A 27,009-nucleotide genomic window follows, 5' to 3' on the forward strand; every position below is an offset into this window, starting at 1 on the left:
AGAAATGGACCAGCCTCTACTTCTACATCCTCTAAGCAAGAGGGTAATACTTCTCAACCCAAACCAGCCTGGAGACCGATGCAAGGCTGGAACAAGGGTAAGCAGGCCAAGAAGCCTGCCACTGCTACCAAATCAGCATGAAGGGATGGCCCCCGATCCGGGACCGGATCTGGTGGGGGGCAGACTTTCTCTCTTTGCTCAGGCCTGGGCAAGAGATGTTCAGGATCCTTGGGCACTAGAAATAGTTTCTCAAGGTTATCTCCTGGAATTCAAGGAACTACCCCCAAGGGGAAGGTTCCACAGGTCTCAATTATCTTCAAACCAAATAAAAAGACAGGCATTCTTACATTGTGTAGAAGACCTGTTAAGGATGGGAGTAATTCATCCAGTTCCAATAAGAGAACAAGGGATGGGATTTTACTCCAACCTGTTCATAGTTCCCAAAAAAGAGGGAACGTTCAGACCAATTCTAGATCTCAAGATCCTAAACAAATTTCTCAGGGTTCCATCATTCAAAATGGAAACCATTCGAACGATCCTTCCTACCATCCAGGAAGGTCAATTTATGACCACGGTGGATTTAAAGGATGCGTACCTCCATATTCCTATCCACAAGGAACATCATCAGTTCCTAAGGTTCGCTTTTCTGGACAAGCATTACCAGTTTGTGGCACTTCCTTTCGGATTAGCCACTGCTCCGAGAATTTTCACAAAGGTACTAGGGTCCCTTCTAGCGGTTCTAAGACCAAGGGGCATTGCAGTAGTACCGTACTTGGACGACATCCTGATTCAAGCGTCATCTCTGTCAAAAGCAAAGGCTCATACGGACATCGTCCTAGCCTTTCTCAGATCTCACGGATGGAAAGTAAACATAGAAAAAAGTTCTCTTTCCCCGTCAACAAGAGTTCCCTTCTTGGGAACAATAATAGACTCCTTAGAAATGAGAATTTTTCTGACAGAGGTCAGAAAATCAAAACTTCTAAGCTCTTGTCAAGTTCTTCATTCTGTTCTTCGTCCTTCCATAGCGCAGTGCATGGAAGTAATAGGATTGATGGTTGCAGCAATGGACATAGTTCCTTTTGCACGAATTCATCTAAGACCATTACAACTGTGCATGCTCAGACAGTGGAATGGGGGATATACAGACTTGTCTCCGACGATTCAAGTAGATCAAAAGACCAGAGATTCACTCCGTTGGTGGCTAATCCTGGACAACCTGTCACAGGGAATGAGCTTCCGCAGACCAGAGTGGGTCATTGTCACGACCGACGCCAGTCTGGTGGGCTGGGGCGCGGTCTGGGAACCCCTGAAAGCTCAGGGTCTATGGTCTCGGGAAGAATCTCTTCTCCCGATAAACATTCTGGAACTGAGAGCAATATTCAATGCTCTCAAAGCTTGGCCTCATCTAGCAAAGGCCAAATTCATAAGGTTTCAATCAGACAACATGACGACAGTTGCATATATCAACCATCAGGGGGGAACAAGGAGTTCCCTGGCGATGGAGGAAGTGACCAAGATAATTCAATGGGCGGAGGATCACTCCTGCCACTTGTCTGCAATCCAGATCCCAGGAGTGGAAAATTGGGAAGCGGATTTTCTGAGTCGTCAGACATTCCATCCGGGGGAGTGGGAACTCCACCCGGAAATCTTTGCCCAAATAACTCAATTATGGGGCATTCCAGACATGGATCTGATGGCGTCTCGTCAGAACTTCAAGGTTCCTTGTTACGGGTCCAGATCCAGGGATCCCAAGGCGACTCTAGTAGATGCACTAGTAGCACCTTGGACCTTCAACCTAGCTTATGTTTTCCCACCGTTTCCTCTCATTCCCAGGCTGGTAGCCAGGATCATCCAGGAGAGGGCTTCGGTGATCTTGATAGCTCCTGCGTGGCCACGCAGGACTTGGTATGCAGACCTGGTGAATATGTCATCGGCTCCACCATGGAAGCTACCTTTGAGACAGGACCTTCTTGTTCAAGGTCCATTCGAACATCCGAATCTGGTTTCTCTCCAACTGACTGCTTGGAGATTGAACGCTTGATTTTATCAAAGCGTGGGTTTTCAGATTCTGTAATAGATACTCTGATTCAGGCTAGAAAGCCTGTAACTAGAAAAATTTACCATAAGATATGGAAAAAATATATCTATTGGTGTGAATCTAAAGGATTCCCATGGAACAAGATAAAAATTCCTAGGATTTTATCCTTTCTACAAGAGGGTTTGGAGAAGGGATTATCTGCAAGTTCTCTGAAGGGACAGATTTCTGCGTTATCTGTTTTACTTCACAAAAGGCTGGCAGCTGTGCCAGACGTTCAAGCGTTTGTTCAGGCTCTGGTTAGAATCAAGCCTGTTTACAGACCTTTGACTCCTCCCTGGAGTCTTAATCTAGTTCTTTCAGTTCTTCAAGGGGTTCCGTTTGAACCCTTACATTCCGTAGATATTAAGTTATTATCTTGGAAAGTTTTGTTTTTGGTTGCAATTTCTTCTGCTAGAAGAGTTTCTGAGTTATCTGCTCTGCAGTGTTCTCCGCCCTATCTGGTGTTCCATGCAGATAAGGTGGTTTTGCGTACTAAGCCTGGTTTTCTTCCGAAAGTTGTTTCCAACAAGAATATTAACCAGGAGATAGTTGTACCTTCTTTGTGCCCGAATCCAGTTTCAAAGAAGGAACGTTTGTTACACAATTTGGACGTAGTCCGTGCTCTAAAATTCTATTTAGAGGCCACTAAAGATTTCAGACAAACTTCTTCTTTGTTTGTTGCTTATTCTGGTAAAAGGAGAGGTCAAAAAGCAACTTCTACCTCTCTTTCTTTTTGGCTTAAAAGCATTATCCGTTTGGCTTATGAGACTGCCGGACGGCAGCCTCCTGAAAGAATCACAGCTCACTCCACTAGGGCTGTGGCTTCCACATGGGCCTTCAAGAACGAGGCTTCTGTTGACCAGATATGTAAGGCAGCGACTTGGTCTTCACTGCACACTTTTGCCAAATTTTACAAATTTGATACTTTTGCTTCTTCAGAGGCTATTTTTGGGAGAAAGGTTTTGCAAGCCGTGGTGCCTTCCATTTAGGTGACCTGATTATTTTCTTATAAAATAAAGATATTAGCATCTTTATGTTTTAATAAAATAACTGCAAAAAGCAGCTTTTGGGGTCTAAAGGGAGCAGGAGCGGGGTGTTAGAAAAACAAAACCGGCACTGAAAAGCGCCTTTACATTGCAGTCTATGGGAACAGTGTATTCCCTGTAAATATATATGTATATAATTATATACATATATATTTGTGTGTTAATATATGTATATACAAATATTATCACATAAATATAGATGTATATAATCATATACATGAGAGCCAAAGATAGGGATAAAGCCAGGAAAAGACCTCCAATTAAGCAATGGGTCTTAAAAATAAAAATAGCAGAACAAGCTTAGCCGATGGAAACTAGGTGCGTTACCGGTACAATATCCACTTCTCTAACAACAAATTCCCTTATATCATTAGTAATGGTCAACAATCTCACCGTTCCGCTGCATGTCCGCTTAAGGTGTGACCTAGTGTGTAGGATATATCCTTCTGTCGCCAACTTTAGCATAAACAAACGCCGGGTACTACCACCACACTTAGGACGCCGCAGCTCCTCAAACCCACGAGGATGGTGTTGTCGTGATGACGTCAGATGTGATGTGGCCTTTAACAGCCAATGGGGGAGAAGGTGTGTCCGGAATGACAGCCTGGTCCGTGTAACCAGCTAGGTAAAACATCAATCAAAGGCTTCCAGCTTGTTATGCCCACTGCCTACAATGGAATGTAGGTAAACAAACCGTCCTGCTGGTGTGTATGAACAGGAAACAAAGGATGGTCGGACAGTCCGTGATAAAAAAACAAAGCTTTTATTTCGATTTTAAAAGCAGTGGAAATAGCAAACATCCACACTGAGAAGGCGCAACATCAGACTGGCTTACGCATTTTGGCTTACTCCGTAATCATAGCCAGAGGTGCTGATAGCAGAGGTGCTGATCACAGCAGGTGTGTGCTTCCAAACGGAAGCTGAAAGTACACTGAGCAACGCGTTTCAATATATTTTTTTTTAAAGAAATTTGAAACGCGTTGTTCAGTGTACTTTCAGCTTCCGTTTGGAAGCACACACCTGCTGTGATCTGCACCTCTGCTACAGGCAGTTAGTTGTGTTTGGTGTGGCCTACACTTGGGTCTGTTGATATTTATGTTCAGACCGCAAGTAGTGTCTCCCAGCCAACGTATTTGATACAATTGCCAGAATTTATTTGTATTCTTTCCCTGTGTGTTATAGAAGAAAACTTGCACCCCAGACTTCGTTCACACTGTGGATCTACGCCGGATAAAGCAAACCTAAATGCGAGTACGGATATACTCTTAAGCGTCATTGCTGTAGAAACTGTATTAAGGAGTTCCTTTCTCCCACTAACAGAACCTGGTGGCGGTTGTTCTGAGGGATTTTATCAGAATCTAAAGGCTCCGGATTCGGCTACCATTTATACCGGAACATTTTTTCACCATCGATCAGTTTTGTATACTGAACTTTTCTTATTATTACTCTCTGACTTTCAAGATATTTAATGTTTTTATCTGATAACTATGCTGTTTTAATTGCATTCATGTATTAACTGTATTAATTGTATTCATGTATTAATTGTGTCAACTTAATAGTACTTTTTTAGTGTATCATTTTTTTTTACTTGCTGTGCGGCCGCATATGTATCTTTTTATTTATATTGTAAAATAAATATCTTTATCTTTACGGGAGGACACGTACTGATTACCAAAATTATACTTTACTAGTATATTATATCACAAGTTATTCACATCACCTTTTTAACTCCTTAGTGAATTGCTAGAGTTTAAAACAAACTATTAGAATTTAAACTATACACTTACCTTATTCACAAATATTTTTATTTTTACTAAACTTTCCACTTTCACACTTAAAATCACACGGATCCAAATGAATCCTTATTAAAAGTTTGTTACATATTATATATTATATATTTTTTTAACTTACACCTTCAGCATTCTTTTGCGCAATCTATTATTATTTTTTCACTATTGCTATTAAGGATTTTTTTTGGGAGTTCTTCTTTTTTTGATTGTTTGTGTGGTCTTCTGCGCTGATCAAATTTTATCTCTTGAAAATGCGCTGCTATTACTCAGTGGGGAGTTAATATTGCTTTTGCGAAAGCAATATTTAGTGCTCCACTTGTAATCTGGCCTATAATGTGGCCAAAATTATGTATTCTGTGCATCCCTGTCTCATTGCTTACAGATAGTGGGATAATGTGTGTGTAAGCGCAAACATTCTTTAACCCTTTTGTAATGTTAAATTGCCCTCTATAAATATCCAAGAGGTTTACCCAAGCTCTAAACACCACAATGTTGTCATTAATCTGTCATGGAGAAGGGGGGACAATAAGTTGTCACTGCTGGATGTTAAGATTCCGAACACAATATTATTGAAAACTATACTAAAGCCTGTATGCGGCGTATGGTCTAAGCACTGACAGGCTGACCCCCCATCCCTTCAACCTCTGCAGCAATGCTGGCAACACTCATACGTCTATTTCCCAAAGACAACCTCTGGATATGACGCTGAGCATGTGCACTCAACTTCTTTGGTCGACCATGGCGAGACCTGAGTGGAATCTGTCCTATGAAGCCGCTGTATGGTCCTGCCCACCGTGCTGCAGCTCAGTTTCAGGGTCTTAGCAATCTTCTTATAGCCTAGGCCATCTTTATGTAGAGCAAAAATTATTTTTTTTCAGCTCCTCAGAGAGTTCTTTGCCATGAGGTGCAATGTTGAACTTCCAGTGACCAGTATGAGAGCGATAACACCAAATTTAACACACCTGAGACCTTGTAACACTAAATACTCACGACACCGGGGAGGCAAAATGGCTAATTGGGCCCAATTTGGACATTTCCACTTAGGGTTGTACTCACTTTTGTTGTCAACGGTTTAGACATTAATGGCTGTGTGTTGAGTTATTTTGAGGGGACAGCAAATATACACAGTTATTCAGGCTGTACACTCACTACTTTACATTGTAGCAAAGTGTCATTCCTTCAGTGTTGTCCCATGAAAAGATATAATAAAGTATATATATATATATATATATATATATATATATATATATATATATATATATATATATATATTTTAGTGAAATCAAAGAATATAGGATGGCGCAGGAGAACCAGCTAGCATACAAAAATCTCAATCAATATAAAAGAAGGTATCGGGAGGAGTACCAAACTGTGATAGGTATACCCACAGCGATATCACCAATGTCCCAAATAAGTTAAAATAAAATATGAAGCATATATAGTGAGAGGCAAATATCACAGTTCCAGAGGATAAAAAAGTTTTTATATGTGTAAATATAAGTCCCAACAGGTGGTCTTCGTCGTTATCTCCCCTAATGGATGTGCACTTACTTCTAATGCCCTCAATCATATGAGGTAAGGATGTAGCAGAATCACAGATGGGCTATGCACCTCCTGTAGTATGGATCAGGCGTGTCATGGATCTCTGGAGAGAATATTTCAACGCCTGGAACCGAAAGAGAACATTTAAGTGTTGGATCTCTTGATGCAAAACAGAATCGATCGTCTGGAATTTTGAAACGGCCGCAGTCGTTAGCTATCCCAGATATAATCACCCGAACATGTTCTGTTAAAACAGGAAATAAGGAGAATGGGTGTCACGCCTGGAACCGAAATGTTCTCTTTCGGTTCCAGGCGTTGAAATATTCTCTCCAGAGTCCAAGACACCATTCCCACTGCAGTACAAGCTTTCAGTTACCGGAGCTGAAAGTTTCCATTCACCAAGAGAGCACTGGACCCCGGAGTGTTTATACGATTTCTATATGAGAAAAGTGTGACAAGATTCTACAATCTCCAAAGATCCACGACACGCCTGATCCATACTACAGGAGGTGCCTAGCCCATCTGTGATTCTGCTACATCCTTACCTCATATGATTGAGGGCATTAGAAGTGCACATCCATTAGGGGAGATAACGACGAAGACCACCTGTTGTGACTTATATTTACACATATAAAAACTTTTTTATCCTCTGGAACTGTGATATTTGCCTCTCACTATATATGCTTCATATTTTATTTTAACTTATTTGGGACATTGGTGATATCGCTGTGGGTATACCTATCACAGTTTGGTACTCCTCCAGATACCTTCTTTTATATTGATTGAGATTTTTGTATGCTAGCTGGTTCTCCTGCGCCATCCTAGATTCTTTGATTTCACTTTTTATTGTATTAGAGGTGTGAAGGGACGTTTCTACATTTTAGGATACGGCTGCTAGGTATCCTCAGCTAGTGTGGTGTATAGAGGTGCCCTGTGACATTTTCTGGGCATTCTTATTTCTGTATAATTGCGCCATAGGGTGATTTAGGGGCGTCAGCTCTTAACTCATTTTCCTTCTATTTATATATATATATATATATATATAAATCAGATTAAATGTAAAAAGTATATAATTAATGTCTCACCTGTTCGTTTTTGTCTGGCAGTGAAAGGCTCATCTTCACATCAGCCTTCATACGCCGCAGCAGGTATGGGTTTATTGTGTCCCGTAACACACATGCGCACTTGTACGCTGTTTTTACCTGTAAAGCAACATAGTGTTACCAGAGATTTGACTTTCTCTAATGCTGATATACACAATAACTCCAGTTTTATCTAAAAGCTTTTGGCGTATTTCCTTCCGTATCAAATAGACAGATGTGTTTTAAGTGCAAAGGGAAAAAGGCAGGCTCTGCAACACAGGAATCCAGATAAAAAGATTTTTAATGAAAAAGATAAAAAAATACAAAAAGCAGCTACATACGCTGAGTGCACAGAAACAAAGTGAACAAGGCAGGTAGACAAACTGACACTGATGTCTGACTAGTGTCACGTCTTCCCACGACGCTTATTCATAGACATATGGGATGTGGTAGGTGGATACTTTAAAAAGGGGAAGCCAGCTCATGATTGGTAAATCAGTATACTCTTTTTAAATCCACAGCTGCTTCTTATATAGACCTTAATTAAACCACTTATACTACACACCCACTGATATAAGTTAAAAACAAAAAGAACCTAGCCTAAATAAACATTACAATATATGTTGCAGAGAGACATAATAAGAGAGTGTTAATAAATGTCTAACATGCATAAGTTTGCACCGTAATAACATATACATAAATAAATTAATACCACCTATATGTATGATAATATATGAAAAAGGGGCAAAATAAATAACATACAACAAATATTCAAGAAATAATGAAAAAAACAGACAAAAATAAACATTGATACAAAAACTATTAGATGTCAATAAAATAATTGATGTCGCAATCACGATTCATACCAGATGGGGAACAGGTATGCAACGTAAGCATCCAAAACAACTCTTTCTTTTCCAATATTTTGAATTTGTTTCCTCCTCTAATGGGAATAGTGGCAACATCAATTATTTGTATGTTCATATTTGCTACATTGGTAAAGTGATATCCATTGAAATGACTGGCAACTGCTGAACTTTTATTGTAATTCTTGACATCCCTAGTATGTTCATTAAACCTTTTACGGATCTCCCTGGAGGTTTGACCTGGGTATTGCAACTGACATAAGTTACAAGTAAGCAAGTAAACCACAAAAGTGGTGCCACAGTTTGCATATAAGTGTGTATTATAAACATCTCCTGTGCTACTACTAGAGAACTGACTACCCTCCTGTATATGTACACACGCTTTCCAGATCTGAAATTGCCAGTTTTATATAGCCAATTTTGTTTATGAATGTTACTTCTAGTTACTAAACTTGGTGACAATTGTTGTCCTAAGGTCATGGATTTTTTAGGCACAAACCTAATATTATTAATAAATGGTTTTAAAACCTCATCACGTGTGTTAAGGCATAACTACTTTGAGCAGTATTAGCATAACTACTTGTCGTGTATTAGAGGCAATGTTATCTCTAATTGCATTAAAGCAAAGCTTGACAAATATGTTCTAAATCTAGTAGCCAACCAAATAACTAGGAGCCAGGCATTTTTCAGAGAGAATATTCTGAGCCTGAATTTATTAAGCTGTAGATGCAGCTTCGGGCCTCAGCGTTTCAGGCTTGCAGGAGTGAACCTGATTACTTATCCTCTCCACCACATCAAGTGTGGTGGAGTTCAACCATCCCAATCTGATTGGGATGATTGGAAGTGCATGAGCGGGGGGGCGGCACTGCATAAACAAAGGCTTGTGTAATGATAAATAAGGGCATCAAATGCTGCCCGCTCGCCACAATGCAGAGCAGACAAGGTTCCTGAGAGCGAACCTTGTCCGCCCGGCAAATGATAAATGGAGCCCTCTATATTTAAACGTGTATGTATATATATTACACTGCCCTACCAGCTACTTTATAATGTTACCGGCTGGCAAAACTCTCTGTGGAGAACATTGTCTGCTGAACCAAACAATTTTGTTAACACAATGGCAGTGGCAAGATTAGTCTTCAATGGCTCCTCTAAATAAGGCAAATGGTGGAGGAGTTTGACTTTTTGAAAACAAGGTGTCAATATGTTCTAATAAAGTTCAAACTCTGCTGATATGCTAATCTATTAGAAGGCTGCAGAAAAATGTTGCAAGTACAAGGTGTTTCTTTAAAAGGGACAGCAAACACCTTATAATTACAAGACATTTCTGCTGTGTTGCTATAGAATAATAGATCAGCCAAAGTCTAAATATTTTTTAAAACAAAGTAACATCTTGTTTACAGCAATCGTTTTTCAATAGCCAAACTCCACCCACCACTTGACTCATTTGGAGAAAGCAATCTGGGCTGACAAGCCTAGCCCCAATCATAATGCTAGCATAAAGTTCTTTAGTTTCCGATTAAAGCCAATTAGGGAGAGCTTTCAGAGCTACATTACATAAAAAGATTTTGCAAAGTTGTTTTACTATGCAGAACAAAACATTTTATATTCAAATATAAAGGTGTTTACTTGTCTCTTTAACCTTTTCTATAAGGCCCTATGTGATATTATACTGTGGGATATTAACAGCATTAGAGGCCCCGTAGCCTATATCTGTAAAGCAATCTATAGCAGGTATTAAGGCAAAACCACCCACAAAGTTAAAAACACACTCATCTCTTAGCAATATGAGAGATCCGTCTTACTCTGGTTACTTTAGCGGTATGGTTATGTTTTGCAGTATTTGAGGCAATTCTAGCAATAGTGGAATTTTTATACTTGGCAGCATTTAAAGAGATGCACAGATATCTTTGTCAGTATTAGACGCTACCTCTGTTAGTATAAAAGGTGTAATAGCATTTTGCAATACTGAAGCAGGTCTATGGCAGTATTAGAGGTGAGATGATTATGACTGTCAGAAGTGCATTTAAAGCTTTCGAAAATACCCTTCTACAAAAGATAGACCCAGAATATTTTGATTTTTTTGATAAATGACTCCCTATAATTAAATCATACATAAAAAACAGATTCTAAGGAGTCTATTTATCAAGCTGCGGCGGACAGGGGCGCATATTCGCTCACCTCTGGTGGGCTGAAGTCCCCTGGCGTGCAATCCCGCCCTCTGCCCTCGCACAGCGAATCATGTACGGGCAGGAGCTGTCAATCTCCCTGGTCGTACGAGGCCGGAGAGATTGAAATTCACAACATTAAACTCAATGTAGCTCGCTCCTGCTACCAGACCAGAGTTGCTGTGAATAGTCAGCGTGTCCGATGCGCTTAGGGAAAACAAACAGACCCGCTCAGTAGAGCAAGGAGCGGTGTACTGTAAAAGTCATTTTTGTAGGAAATTTTCTCTGAAATCCTTTCAGGCAGAAAGCTGGCGCTAAGCTGATATATAATTCTGCATTATGTGCAGAATTATATAACATTATTTTGTGCGTTTACTGGCCCTTTAAAAGTTATTAGCATGTGTATAATGATAAGCTAGGTGAACTGTTTGTCTAAATGAGATTGTATTTTGCTTTTTAGAATAGTTTGTAATGTTGCTATCTTGATTGTATCTGTCAAATCTAGACACATTATTCTGTTATGTATTCTTTCTTATTTACCGATACGTCTCTGGATTATAAATATATAAAAAAAAATTACAAAAAACTTGCACAAAAACCTGACAATATGTAACCAATTCTGATAAATAAGCATATTCTGATAAATAGGCACAACCATCACTTGCACCAAAATCTGACAATATGCCACCAATTCTGATAAAAAAGCATAACTATCCCTTGCACCAAAACCTGACAATATGTCACCAATTCTGATAAATAAGCATAACTATCTCTTGCACCAAAACCTGACAATATGTCACCAATTCTGATAAATAAGCATAACTATCTCTTGCACCAAAACCTGACAATATGTCACCAATTCTGATAAATAGGCACAACTATCCCTTGCACCAAAACCTGACAATATGTCACCAATTCTGATAAATAGGCACAACTATCTCTTGCACCAAAACCTGACAATATGTCACTAATTCTGATAAATAGGCACAACTATCCCTTGCACCAAAACCCTGACAATATGTCACCAATTCTGATAAATAAGCACAACTATCCCTTGCACCAAAACCTGACAATATGTAATCAATTCTGATAGGCACAACTATCCCTTCCACCAAAACCTGACAATATGTCACCAATTCTGATAAATAAGCATAACTATCTCTTGCACCAAAACCTGACAATATGTCACCAATTCTGATAAATAAGCATAACTATCTCTTGCACCAAAACCTGACAATATGTCACCAATTCTGATAAATAGGCACAACTATCCCTTGCACCAAAACCTGACAATATGTCACCAATTCTGATAAATAGGCACAACTATCCCTTGCACCAAAACCTGACAATATGTCACCAATTCTGATAAATAGGCACAACTATCTCTTGCACCAAAACCTGACAATATGTCACTAATTCTGATAAATAGGCACAACTATCCCTTGCACCAAAACCCTGACAATATGTCACCAATTCTGATAAATAAGCACAACTATCCCTTGCACCAAAACCTGACAATATGTAATCAATTCTGATAGGCACAACTATCCCTTCCACCAAAACCTGACAATATGTCACCAATTCTGATAAATAAGCATAACTATCTCTTGCACCAAAACCTGACAATATGTCACCAATTCTGATAAATAAGCATAACTATCTCTTGCACCAAAACCTGACAATATGTCACCAATTCTGATAAATAAGCATAACTATCTCTTGCACCAAAACCTGACAATAGGTCACCAATTCTGATAAATAGGCACAACTATCCCTTGCACCAAAACCTGACAATATGTCACCAATTCTGATAAATAGGCACAACTATCCCTTGCACCAAAACCTGACAATATGTCACCAATTCTGATAAATAAGCATAACTATCTCTTGCACCAAAACCTGACAATATGTCACCAATTCTGATAAATAAGAATAACTATCCCTTGCACAAAACCTGACAATATGTCACCAATTCTGATAAATAGGCACAACTATCCCTTGCACCAAAACCTGACAATATGTCACAAATTCTGATAAATAAGCATAACTATCTCTTGCACCAAAACCTGACAATATGTCACCAATTCTGATAAATAGGCACAACTATCACTTGCACCAAAACCTGACAATATGTCACCAATTCTGATAAATAGGCACAACTATCACTTGCACCAAAACCTGACAATATGTCACCAATTCTGATAAATAAGCATAACTATCGCTCGCTTACAATAAACTTTAGATACTAGTAACATTGGGGCTTTTATCCGGCTTCAGGCAGATGCTCCAAGTGCTAATTATCCTTAATTGTCTATGTGTCCGGTCCCTCGGAGCTACCTGCCGTATACTCATCTTACATTAATTACACATTCAAATCCCACCAACAGCTGTCAGGTTTAACACTTTTTTCCAACATCACAATTCCTTTCTTTTTTGGAGTTCTTGTGCGCCATAAATGTTTAATAGAAACCTGAAGGGCCCTGAAGCGTATTCTTTTTATCATCTAGGAAAAGGCTGCGTAATGCAGGAGAGCCTTTACTTTGCTGTTAATCTAAACATCAAAGGAAGGGGAGGCTTAAAACGACAATGGAGGGTAAAAATGTAAAGCTGTATTTCATTAAAACATATTAATTTTAAACAAATTCCCTTTTTTTTTATTTTTTCTTATTTTACTATGAATCAATTAGGTTAAACACATAGTCAAAGAATTCCCGGAACACCCTTTCTGCTACAGATGAGAATACAGAAAGTGATTGGAGCACACAAATGTGTACCTACTTCTCATTTTCTCACCAAATATACGCTTATGTGAAGTGGCACAGGAGCACAAATGTGACTATGCATTTAACCCTACACTTAAAGAGAGACAGTAAAGTCCTAATTAGACACTTATGATTTAGATAAAGAATACAATTTTAAACAACTTTCCAATTTACTTCTATTATATAATTTGCTTCTTTCTCTTGTTATCCTTTGCTGAAAGATTTATCTAGGAACGCTCAGGAGCAGCAAAGAACCTAGGTTCTAGCTGCTTATTGGTGGCTGTATATATATAGTGATTGTCATTGGCCTACCCATGTGTTCAGTTAGAAACCAGTAGTGCATTGCTGCTCCTTCAACAAAATGACCAAGAGAATTAAACAAATTTAAAAATATAAGTAAATGGGAAAGTTGATTACAGTTGTACCTAAATCATAAAATACATTTTTTGGGTTTCATGGCCCTTTAATCTAAAACCGGACTACAGCAGAAAGTACTCTCTGGCTGACAAATGCAAGAAGGAGGCTCAAAAGAAATATATAAAACTTTTATTCACCCGATTTGTATAAAAAAACCACATCAGCACAAAGGAGAACCAGCCCAACTTACGCGGTTCACTACCCCAAATAGGGAATTTATGGGTTTTAGCGACTACATCAAAGGTTAAATTACCTGTATGTTGACGGATCCATTTTAAAAGTGTAGTGGTGCTAATAGGTGACGTGTGTGCAGTTAACCTGCTGTGTGCCAAATCATACAAAATGCGCCTCTCTCTCTAAGGGATTTGAACAGGGGCAATATCCGTATAGAAGGCATTTGTTGTTGTTGATTTGGCTTATTTTTTTATTAATGTAAAATTGCTTATTAATCATTTTTTGTCTTTAGTTGATTGAGCAGCTAGCATTTTTTTTATCGGATGTTGTCCCTTCCTAAAGTCATCCAATATGGCAGGAGGTAATTTCAGTGCGGATTAACTATGCGTTACTTTCAAAAATGTTTGGGGGTACTTAGTAATTATTAGAAAACTGACGTCCGGGGTTTATAAAGTAATTTTAGATGTGGCCTAAATGTGTTGTTTAAGGGACAGTCTACTTGAAATGTTTTATTATTTAAAAAAGTTGGTAAAACTATTTATTACCCACTGAGATAAGAGGCGGCCTTCAAGGATTTAGACATTAGCATATGAGCCTACCTAGGTTTAGCTGTGAACAAAGAATACCAAGAGAACAACGCAAATTTGATGATAAAAGTAAATTGGAAAGTAGTTTAAAATTGCATGCCCTATTTGAATAATAAAAGTTGAATTCTGACTTGACTGTCCCTTTAGTATCGAGAATTTGGATTGTCAAACAGGACTAGCACATGTTAAATAAAGGGCGATTTTTCACCAAACTGATAACTGAATAAAAAAGTATTTTACAATAAACAATGAAAATGGCTAATTCTGATAGTGTTGACATTGAAAAGTGCTCATATGTAGCTATTAACATGTTGATAATGATCAAACTATAGACCAGTAGTGGACCTACTCAACAGAGGGCCCTGGTGCAATATTTTTTTGGGCCCCCCCAAAGGTAACTTAGTAGAAAGCAAAAGTATTAATATTAGACACTTATGATTAAGATAGAGAATACACATTTTAAACAACTTTCCAATTTACTTATATTATATAATTTGCTTCTCTCTCTTATCATTTGCTGAAAGATTTATCTAGGAAATTTTGTTTGCAGAAACATTTTGGCTGAAAATGGCATTATGGTTTTTTTCAGTTTTGATTTTTTTTTATAGCCTGATGAAACAGCCCACAGGAGGCTGAGAAACGCGTCGCTTTGTAATAAAGTATTTTTAATTTTTTAACTCTATACACTTGCTGTTGTGGTGCTTTACTATATAAATAATTTTGCTGGGAATACTGCACCATTTGCTGCTGGTTGCTGTGGTATTGGTTAACAGTCTACTGGGTGGCTGTGAGGTCCCAGCACGTTGTTACTGCACCTGGAGGTGCATTGTATCCTGTAAGTATAATCTTATGGTTACATTTTTCCCCTGTCCAAACGTTATTGGGCCATGTTGGTTTGCCTCTCTTGTCCACTCAGGCACCTTACTACTGGCCTTTCCATGGAACTCTGATTGGATTTCTGCTAAGGGTCATCAGTGAGCTGGACCACTGCGAAGTTCCAGTCTGCCCCACTAGCACCGCTTGTGAGTATTTACATTCATCTGCATCTACACACATATGCTCTGGTGGTACTAGGCCATGGTGGCGCCTCTCTTCTTCTCTCTTTACAGATTCTGATTACCAGGATGGCCGTCCTTTGACAGAGTGCTGCCTCTTCTTTGGGAATTTTGTTCTATTGGTTTTTATGGACTTTTTCTATATACTTGTACTCTTATTTTGTTTCTGTGCTGCATTTTTTAACACATGTATTGTTTTATTATTATTTTTTTATATATTAATTGTTTTATTCAGTTTTATTTTTTGATTGTACTCATATTAGGAGGCGCCCCCTAAAGGGTGTGGTGAGCGTGTGTGTACACCACCCTCTATATTTTATTTTTTCAGTTTTGATTTTTTTGCCTGTTTTTTTTCTTGGTAAAATTATATAGTGTAGCATATTATTGTTTTAAGATATTTTTTTGTCCAATTTTAGTGTGTTACTTTCATTTAAAGTGTGGTTATTTTATTGGCTTGCAGTTTTGCAATTCAGATCATTAAAAAGGCTAATTATGCAAAAAAACTAAAAGACATTTTTAAAATAATTTAAAGAAAAAAAAAAAAAAAAAGACACTTTCGGTTTTTGGCCAAGTGCATTCTGGATTTTTGGGTTGGTTTTCGGTCCAGAATTTCCATTTCGATCCATTACCAATTAATATAAATTTTGCTCTGCATGATTTTGAGAATTGATAGAGGCAGACAGACAGACATAAAGATGGAACTACAACCTGCAATAATAAAAGGCTCCCATGCTTTAGGATTATAAACATTCTGCACACACCTATGTATAGACTGGCTGTTATGGGCCCCCTTAAGCTCTTGGGCCCCAGTGCGACTGCACCGGCTGCACCAATGGTAGTTCCGCCCCTGCAGTGATAAGCCCCAAAAAAGCTTCAATTTTTACTTTCAAATATGCTTTACATTCAATCTACATACTGTAAGAGTCTGTGGTATAATGCACTAAACCTAAACTTCTTAAATTTATGAACAAAATTCATATTAGATTACTCATACATAGAAACAGAAGATTTCATAAATGGCTACAATTTAAAAAAAAAGGGAGGAATTAATAAATTCCCTAGAACAATGAAAATCAGTTTATCTTGCAACCAAAATAGATTGTGGAACAAAAGAGCAAAACACCTGCATAATACATACACATTTTAAAACCTATGGGGAACATATGCAAATATTTAGAAACACACAAAATGAAACTGTGGCTGTATGTTACACAAATCAGATTTTATTATATAAAATATTTGTGAGAAACATAAAACTGAAATTACACCTGTCACCTTAAAAGGATTCCTCAAAATCTCCAACATGGTCATACAAATGGGTACAGGGACCCGAGTTATTGCGGCACTGATAAAATATAAAATTAGAAAATGATTGAAATAACATATACGTGATACTACTATCTGCTGATAAATTGCCATATGATTAGAAGTGTTTTAAAGAGACATAAAGCCACAATGATTAAATTATGTAATGTGAGTATTTTATTATCATATATTACGGTTGTTAAGAACTATCGCCTAGATTACGAGTTATGCGTTAACAGGGGTACGGTGCTAACGAGCAGTTTATTGCTCACTTACAGACAGCGCAAAATTTTGCTCCACATTTCACCTCAATACCAGCGCTGCTTACGTTAGCGGTGAGCTGGCTGAACGTGCTCGTGCATGATTTCCCTATAGGAATCAACGGGGAGAGCCGGCTGAAAAAAACCTAACACCTGCAAAAAAGCAGCGTAAAACTCCTAACGCAGCCCCATTGATTCCTATGGGGAAAATACATTTAACACCCTAACATGAACCCGAGTCTAAACACCCCTAATTTTACACTTATTAACCCCTAATCTGCCACCCCCAACATCGCCGACACCTACATTATATTCATTAACCCCTAATCTGCTGCTCTGGACACCGCCGCCACGTACATTATACTTATTAAGCCCTAATCTGCTGCCCCCAACATCGCCAATACCTACATTATATTTAGTAACCCCTAATCTGCTGTCCCTAACATCGCCGACACCTACCTACATTTATTAACCTCTAATCTGCCGCCCCCAACGTCGCCGCCACTATATTAAAGTTATTAACACCTAAATCTAAGTCTAACCCTAACACCCCCTAATTTAAATAAATCTAAATAAAATAACTATCATTAACTAAATTATTCCTATTTAAAACTAAATACTTACCTATAAAATAAACCCTAAGCTAGCTACAATATAACTAATAGTTACATTGTATCTAGCTGAGGGTTTATTTTTATTTTATAGGCAAGTTTATGTTAACTAGGTAGAATAGTTATTAAATAGCCATTAAATACTTAATAACTACCTAGTTAAAATAAAGACAAAAGTACCTGTAAAATAAAACCTAACCTAAGTTACAATTACACCTAACACTACACTATAATTAAATTCATTCCCTAAATTAAATACAATTATATAAAGTACAAAAAAAACAACAAACACTAAATTAAAGAAAATAATAAACAAATTACAAGATTTTTAAACTAATTACACCTAATCTAATCCCCCTAATAAAATAAAAAAGCCCCCCCAAAATAAAAAAAGCCCTACCCTACACTAAATTATAAATAGCCCTTAAAGGGCCTTTTGCGGGGCATTGCCCCAAAGTAATCGGCTCTTTTACCTGTAAATTTTTTTTTTACAAATCCCCACCCCCCAACATTAAAACCCACCACCCACACAACCAACCCTACTCTAAAACCCACCCAATCCCCCCTTAAAAAAACCTACCACTAACCCCTTGAAGATCACCTTACCGGGAGACGTCTTCATCCAACCGGGCAGAAGTGGTCCTCCAGACGGGCAGAAGTCTTCATCCAGACGGCATCTTCGATCTTCATCCATCCGGCGCGGAGAGGGTCCATCTTCAAGACATCCGACGCGGAGCATCCTCTTCATCCAACGGCTCTTCTGGAATGAAGGTTCCTTTAAATGAAGTCATCCAAGTCCCTTCAATTCCGATTGGCTGATAGAATTCTATCAGCCAATCGGAATTAAGGTAGAAAAAATCCTATTGGCTGATGCAATCAGACCAACAGGCTTGAGCTTGCATTCTATTGGCTGATTGGAACAGAATCCAGTCAGCCAATAGGATTTTTTCTACCTTAATTCCGATTGGATGATAGAATTCTATCAGCCAATCGGAATTGAAGGGACGCCATCTTGGATGACGTCACTTAAAGGTACCTTCATTCAGTCGTAGCAGTGGAAAGAAGAGGATGCTCCACGTCGGATGTCTTGAAGATGGACCCGCTCCGCGCCGGATGGATGAAGATAGAAGATGCCGTCTGGATGAAGACTTCTGCCCGTCTGGAGGACCACTTCTGCCTGGCTTGGATGAAGACTTCTGCCCGGCTTCGTTGAGGAATTCTGCCCAGTTGGATGAAGACGTCTCCCGGTAAGGTGATCTTCAAGGTGTTAGTGGTAGGTTTTTTTAAGGGGGGGATTGGGTGGGTTTTAGAGTAGGGTTGGGTGTGTGGGTGGTGGGTTTTAATGTTGGGGGGGGGGGATTGTAATTTTTTTTAAAGGTAAAAGAGCTGATTACTTTGGGGCAATGCCCCGCAAAAGGCTCTTTTAAGGGCCATTTGTAATTTAGTGTAGGGTAGGGCTTTTTTATTTTGTTAGGGGGATTAGATTAGGTGCAATTAGTTTAAAAATGTTGGAATTTGTTTATTATTTTCTGTAATTGAGTGTGGTTTTTTTTTGTACTTTAGATAATTGTATTTAATTTAGGGAATTAATTTAATTATAGTGTAGTGTTAGGTGTAATTAATAACTATTCTACCTACTTAAAATAAATACAAACTTGCCTGTAAAATAAAAATAAACCCTAAGCTAGCTACAATGTAACTATTAGTTATATTGTAGCTATCTTAGGGTTTATTTTATAGGTAAGTATTTAGTTTTCAATAGGAATAATTTAGTTAATGATAGAAATTTTATTTAGATTTCTTTTAATTATATTTAAGTTAGGGGGGGTTAGGGTTAGACTTAGATTTAGGGGTTAATAACTTTAATATAGTGGCGGCGGCATTTGGGGTCGGCAGATTAGGGGTTAATAAATGTAGGTAGGTGTTGGCGATGTTAGGGACGGCAGATTAGGGGTTAATAATATTTAACTAATGTTTGTGATGCGGGAGTGCGGCGGTTTAGGGGTTAATATATTTATTATAGTGGCGGCGATGTCCGGTTTGGCAGATTAGGGGTTAAAAATTTAATTTTAGTATTTGCGATGTGAGAGGGCCTCGGCTTAGGGTTTAATAGGTAGTTTATGGGTGTTAGTGTACTTTTTAGCACTTTAGTTAAGAGTTTTATGCTACGGCTTTGTAGTGTAAAACTCTTAACTACTGACTTTAAAATGCGGTACCAGGCTTGACAGGAGAGGGTCTACTGCTCACTTTTTGGAAGACTCGTAATATTGGCGCTATGCAAGTCCCATTGAAAAAAAGAGGATACGCAATTTACGTAAGTGGATTTGTGGCATTTCCGAGTCTGGCCAAAAAAAGTGAGCGGTACACCTGTATCTGCAGGACTCGTAATACCAGCGGGCGTTAAAAAGCAGCGTTGGGACCGGCCAACGCTGCTTTTTAACCCTAAAGCATAACTCGTAATCTAGGCCTATGTGTTTAATCCCTGAAAATGGGATTAAACACATAAAGAAACAGGTAAATTGTACTGCAATTTTTCTCCCCATTAATGTGCTCCCACTGATACATTTTACCTGCTGGAATTTATTAAATGGTTTACAAAATTACCCTTTATCTTTATTTAGTAATTTTAAATAACTGCTATTGCCATTGAAACCAGCACCTATACTGAAAATAGCCGCATAGCACGCACTGCTATTGGCGAAGAGGTGGAAACGTCACCTCTCAGCAAAATTTAATAACAAATAAAAGAACTTCCAGCATAAAGTATTTTATACTTCATGACTAAAAGTCCCTTTTATTTGTTCCAATGGTAAATACTAGCGTTTCACAAACGCTAAAATTTATCATCACTTTAACACAGTTCAATGTTCCCTTTAAAGTCAGCTTCAGATCAGCAATACACTATTAATCCTGAGCAGAACAAAGCTGGTGATTGGCAGCTATGTACATATGTCCCCCAACTGGTTCAGATGCCATGTTCAACTCTGGGTCAGTAGTGCACTGCTGCTCTAGTGCTGAATTTAATTATGTGTTTAAATCATTTTCAGCAACTGTGCAATAATACAATATTAAATATTACAGTATTTTATTATTGCCGTAATGCAGAGAGTGCCATGCCACAACTCGTGCAACAGTGACATAGGCACAGCACCCTAATAGATGAGGGCACTGAAGATGGCTTATGACATATAGAAAGCAAATTCCTAAATGTATTTTAACTACTTACAGTAAGTTACAGTATAAATCGTAAACAGTGAATTAGCATGCAGGTGGCTGGAAAATGCCATTAAATGAATAAAAAAAAAAACTTTCAAGGGCACTGAACTCAAAAAAAAAACAATGCCATTATTCACTATTACTTTTCCTGTAATTTACCTCAGCAAATTCTAATTTTCCATTTCTCACAGAGAGGACCCACTACTGACAATCTGAGCAGAGGTGGTGTTTGAATGCCGATACCCCAGGCGTAAGCAGCATATATACATATGCCATGACACAGTAATAAATGCTCCCCGCAACATATTTACTAATAAAGTACAAAACAAAAAGGCTTCTATTCAAAAATGAAATGCACTTGTGTACACTTCAATGTGCACTAATATGTTCCTTTAAAAGGACATTACTGTCCCCATCTTTCACACAGTTTGTCAACATAAATGAATACTATACAAAGCTAAGGGTTGCGTAAATACCTGAACAGGTGAAGCATTGGAATATCCTCCCATGGTGATTGGCACAGAGAATTGCTCCATAAAGACTGGCAGGGTGCCGAGCTTCCCTGGGAATACAAAGTCAAACAGAGACCACAGCTCTCGCAGGTTATTCTGCATAGGGGACCCAGACAGTATAATGCGATGAGGAGTGCGGAACTGAAAGGAAAAGAAAGGTACTTACTGCAGGTTCACCCCAAACTTCCCACACAGATGCTATAAAATCTATCTACTCAACCATAAGCATTACCCAGACCAGTCTCTATTCACACGTCCCCAGTCAGTGCCATACAGCTAGCTCACTCATGCTCACCAGTCAGTACCGTACAGCTAGCTCACTCATACTCACCAGTCAGTACCATAAAACTAGCTCACTCATACTCACCAGTCAGTACCATACAGCTAGCTCACTCATACTCACCAGTTAGTACCATACAACTAGCACTCATACTCACCAGTCAGTACCATACAGCTAGCTCACTCATACTCACCAGTTAGTACCATACAACTAGCTCACTTATACTCACCAGTTAGTACCATACAGCTAGCTCACTCACATGATCACCAGTCAGTAACATACAGCTAGCTCACTCACATGAGCACCAGTCAGTAACATACAGCTAGCTCACTCACATGATCACCAGTCAGTACTTTACAGCTAGCTCACTCACATGATCACCAGTCAGTAACATACGACTAGCTCACTCACATGCTCACCAGTCAGTACCATACAGCTAGCTCACTCACATGCTAGGCAGTCAGTAACATACAGTTAACTCACTCATACTCACCAGTCAGTACCATACAACTAGCTCACTCACATGCTCACTAATCAGTACTTTACAGCTAGCTCACTCACATGATCACCAGTCAGTAACATACAACTAGCTCACTCACTCACATGCTCAACAGTCAGTACCATACAACTAGCTCACTCACATGCTCACCAGTCAGTACCATACAGCTAGCTCACTCACTGCTCACCAGTCACTACCATACAGCTAGCTCACTCCCTGCTCACCAGTCAGTACCATACAGCTAGCTCACTCACATGCTCACTAGTCAGTACTTTACAGCTAGCTCACTCACTGCTCAGCAGTCAGTAACATACAGCTAGCTTACTCAGTGCTCACCAGTCAGTACCATATAGCTAGCTCACTCCCTGCTCACCAGTCAGTACCATACAGCTAGCTCACTCACATGCTCACTAATCAGTACTTTACAGCTAGCTCACTCACTGCTCAGCAGTCAGTAACATACAGCTAGCTTATTCAGTGCTCACCAGTCAGTACCATACAGCTAGCTCACTCCCTGCTCACCAGTCAGTACCATACAGCTAGCTCACTCACTGCTCACAAGTCACTACCATACAGCTAGCTCACTCACTGCTCACCAGTCACTACCATACAGCTAGCTCACTCCCTGCTCACCAGTCAGTACCATACAGCTAGCTCACTCACATGCTCACTAGTCAGTACTTTACAGCTAGCTCACTCACTGCTCACCAGTCAGTACCATACAGCTAGCTTATTCAGTGCTCACTAGTCAGTACCATACAGCTAGCTCACTCCCTGCTCACCAGTCACTACCATACAGCTAGCTCACTCACTGCTCACCAGTCACTACCATACAGCTAGCTCACTCCCTGCTCACCAGTCAGTACCATACAGCTAGCTCACTCACATGCTCACTAGTCAGTACTTTACAGCTAGCTCACTCACTGCTCAGCAGTCAGTAACATACAGCTAGCTTACTCAGTGCTCACCAGTCACTACCATACAGCTAGCTCACTCCCTGCTCACCAGTCAGTACCATACAGCTAGCTCACTCACATGCTCACTAGTCAGTACTTTACAGCTAGCTCACTCACTGCTCAGCAGTCAGTAACATACAGCTAGCTTACTCAGTGCTCACCAGTCAGTACCATATAGCTAGCTCACTCCCTGCTCACCAGTCACTACCATACAGCTAGCTCACTCCCTGCTCACCAGTCAGTACCATACAGCTAGCTCACTCACTGCTCACCAGTCACTACCATACAGCTAGCTCACTCACTGCTCACCAGTCACTACCATACAGCTAGCTCACTCCCTGCTCACCAGTCAGTACCATACAGCTAGCTCACTCACATGCTCACTAGTCAGTACTTTACAGCTAGCTCACTCACTGCTCAGCAGTCAGTAACATACAGCTAGCTTACTCAGTGCTCACCAGTCAGTACCATATAGCTAGCTCACTCCCTGCTCACCAGTCACTACCATACAGCTAGCTCACTCCCTGCTCACCAGTCAGTACCATACAGCTAGCTCACTCACATGCTCACTAGTCAGTACTTTACAGCTAGCTCACTCACTGCTCAGCAGTCAGTAACATACGACTAGCTCACTCACATGCTCACCAGTCAGTACCATACAGCTAGCTCACTCACATGCTAGGCAGTCAGTAACATACAGTTAACTCACTCATACTCACCAGTCAGTACCATACAACTAGCTCACTCACATGCTCACTAGTCAGTACTTTACAGCTAGCTCACTCACATGATCACCAGTCAGTAACATACAACTAGCTCACTCACTCACATGCTCAACAGTCAGTACCATACAACTAGCTCACTCACATGCTCACCAGTCAGTACCATACAGCTAGCTCACTCACTGCTCACCAGTCACTACCATACAGCTAGCTCACTCCCTGCTCACCAGTCAGTACCATACAGCTAGCTCACTCACATGCTCACTAGTCAGTACTTTACAGCTAGCTCACTCACTGCTCAGCAGTCAGTAACATACAGCTAGCTTACTCAGTGCTCACCAGTCAGTACCATATAGCTAGCTCACTCCCTGCTCACCAGTCAGTACCATACAGCTAGCTCACTCACATGCTCACTAATCAGTACTTTACAGCTAGCTCACTCACTGCTCAGCAGTCAGTAACATACAGCTAGCTTATTCAGTGCTCACCAGTCAGTACCATATAGCTAGCTCACTCCCTGCTCACCAGTCAGTACCATACAGCTAGCTCACTCCCTGCTCACCAGTCAGTACCATACAGCTAGCTCACTCACTGCTCACAAGTCACTACCATACAGCTAGCTCACTCACTGCTCACCAGTCACTACCATACAGCTAGCTCACTCCCTGCTCACCAGTCAGTACCATACAGCTAGCTCACTCACATGCTCACTAGTCAGTACTTTACAGCTAGCTCACTCACTGCTCAGCAGTCAGTACCATACAGCTAGCTTACTCAGTGCTCAACAGTCAGTACCATACAGCTAGCTCACTCCCTGCTCACCAGTCAGTACCATACAGCTAGCTCACTGCTCACCAGTCACTACCATACAGCTAGCTCACTCACTGCTCACCAGTCACTACCATACAGCTAGCTCACTCCCTGCTCACCAGTCAGTACCATACAGCTAGCTCACTCACATGCTCACTAGTCAGTACTTTACAGCTAGCTCACTCACTGCTCAGCAGTCAGTAACATACAGCTAGCTTACTCAGTGCTCACCAGTCAGTACCATATAGCTAGCTCACTCCCTGCTCACCAGTCAGTACCATACAGCTAGCTCACTCACATGCTCACTAGTCAGTACTTTACAGCTAGCTCACTCACTGCTCAGCAGTCAGTAACATACAGCTTGCTTATTCAGTGCTCACCAGTCAGTACTTTACAGCTAGCTCACTCACTGCTCAGCAGTCAGTAACATACAGCTAGCTTATTCAGTGCTCACCAGTCAGTACCATACAGCTAGCTCACTCCCTGCTCACCAGTCAGTACCATACAGCTAGCTCACTCACTACTCACCAGTCACTACCATACAGCTAGCTCACTCCCTGCTCACCAGTCAGTACCATACAGCTAGCTCACTCACATGCTCACTAGTCAGTACTTTACAGCTAGCTCACTCACTGCCCAGTAGTCAGTAACATACAGTTAACTTACTCAGTGCTCACCAGTCAGTACCATACAGCTAGCTTACTCACATTCTCACTAGTCAGTACTTTACAGCTAGCTCACTCACATGATCACCAGTCAGTAACATACAGCTAGCTCACTCAGTGCTCACTAGTCAGTAACAAACAGCTAGCTCACTCAGTGCTCACTAGTTAGTAACATACAGCTAGCTCACTCAGTGCTCAGCAGTCAGTAACATACAGCTAGCTCACTCACATGATCACCAGTCAGTAACATACAGCTAGCTCACTCACATGATCACCAGTCAGTAACATACAGCTAGCTCACTCACATGATCACCAGTCAGTAACATACAGCTAGCTCACTCACATTCTCCCTAGTCAGTACTTTACAGCTAGCTCACTCACATGATCACCAGTCAGTAACATACAGCTAGCTCACTCACATGATCACCAGTCAGTAACATACGGCTAGCTCACTCACATGATCACCAGTCAGTAACATACAGCTAGCTCACTCACATGATCACCAGTCAGTAACATACAGCTAGCTCACTCACATGATCACTAGTCAGTAACATACAGCTAGCTCACTCACATTCTCACTAGTCAGTAACATACAGCTAGCTCACTCACATGATCACCAGTCAGTAACATACGGCTAGCTCACTCACATGATCACCAGTCAGTAACATACAGCTAGCTCACACACATGATCACCAGTCAGTAACATACAGCTAGCTCACATTCTCACTAGTCAGTACTTTCCAGCTAGCTCACTCACATGATCACCAGTCAGTAACATACAGCTAGCTCACTCACATGATCACCAGTCAGTAACATACAGCTAGCTCACTCACATGATCACCAGTCAGTAACATACAGCTAGCTCACTCACATTCTCACTAGTCAGTACTTTACAGCTAGCTCACTCACATGATCACCAGTCAGTACCATACAGCTAGCTCACTCACATGCTAGGCAGTCAGTAACATACAGTTAACTCACTCATACTCACCAGTCAGTACCATACAACTAGCTCACTCACATGCTCACTAGTCAGTACTTTACAGCTAGCTCACTCACATGATCACCAGTCAGTAACATACAGCTAGCTCACTCACATGATCACCAGTCAGTAACATACAGCTAGCTCACTCACATGATCACCAGTCAGTAACATACAGCTAGCTCACTCACATGATCACCAGTCAGTAACATACAGCTAGCTCACTCACATGATCACCAGTCAGTAACATACGGCTAGCTCACTCACATGATCACCAGTCAGTAACATACAGCTAGCTCACACACATGATCACCAGTCAGTAACATACAGCTAGCTCACATTCTCACTAGTCAGTACTTTACAGCTAGCTCACTCACATGATCACCAGTCAGCAACATACAGCTAGCTCACTCACATGATCACCAGTCAGTAACATACGGCTAGCTCACTCACATGATCACCAGTCAGTAACATACAGCTAGCTCACACACATGATCACCAGTCAGTAACATACAGCTAGCTCACATTCTCACTAGTCAGTACTTTACAGCTAGCTCACTCACATGATCACCAGTCAGTAACATACAGCTAGCTCACTCACATGATCACCAGTCAGTAACATACAGCT

General features: G+C 40.2%; 1 protein-coding gene across 1 annotated transcript in view; it reads right to left on the minus strand.

Annotated features, from left to right (window-relative positions):
* ERCC6 (ERCC excision repair 6, chromatin remodeling factor) overlaps window positions 1–27,009 on the minus strand; it is a 119,518-nt gene that overhangs the window by 64,848 nt on the left and 27,661 nt on the right. Inside the window, exons 10-11 of the mRNA XM_053692191.1 lie at window positions 21,432–21,608; window positions 7,541–7,657 (exon numbers count right to left, since the gene is read on the minus strand). Of these exons, the coding sequence (XP_053548166.1) occupies window positions 7,541–7,657; window positions 21,432–21,608 (294 nt within the window). The remainder of the gene's footprint in view (window positions 1–7,540; window positions 7,658–21,431; window positions 21,609–27,009) is intronic.

Source organism: Bombina bombina, chromosome 9 (assembly GCF_027579735.1).
Source record: "Bombina bombina isolate aBomBom1 chromosome 9, aBomBom1.pri, whole genome shotgun sequence".
Classification (NCBI taxonomy): Eukaryota; Metazoa; Chordata; class Amphibia; order Anura; family Bombinatoridae; genus Bombina; species Bombina bombina.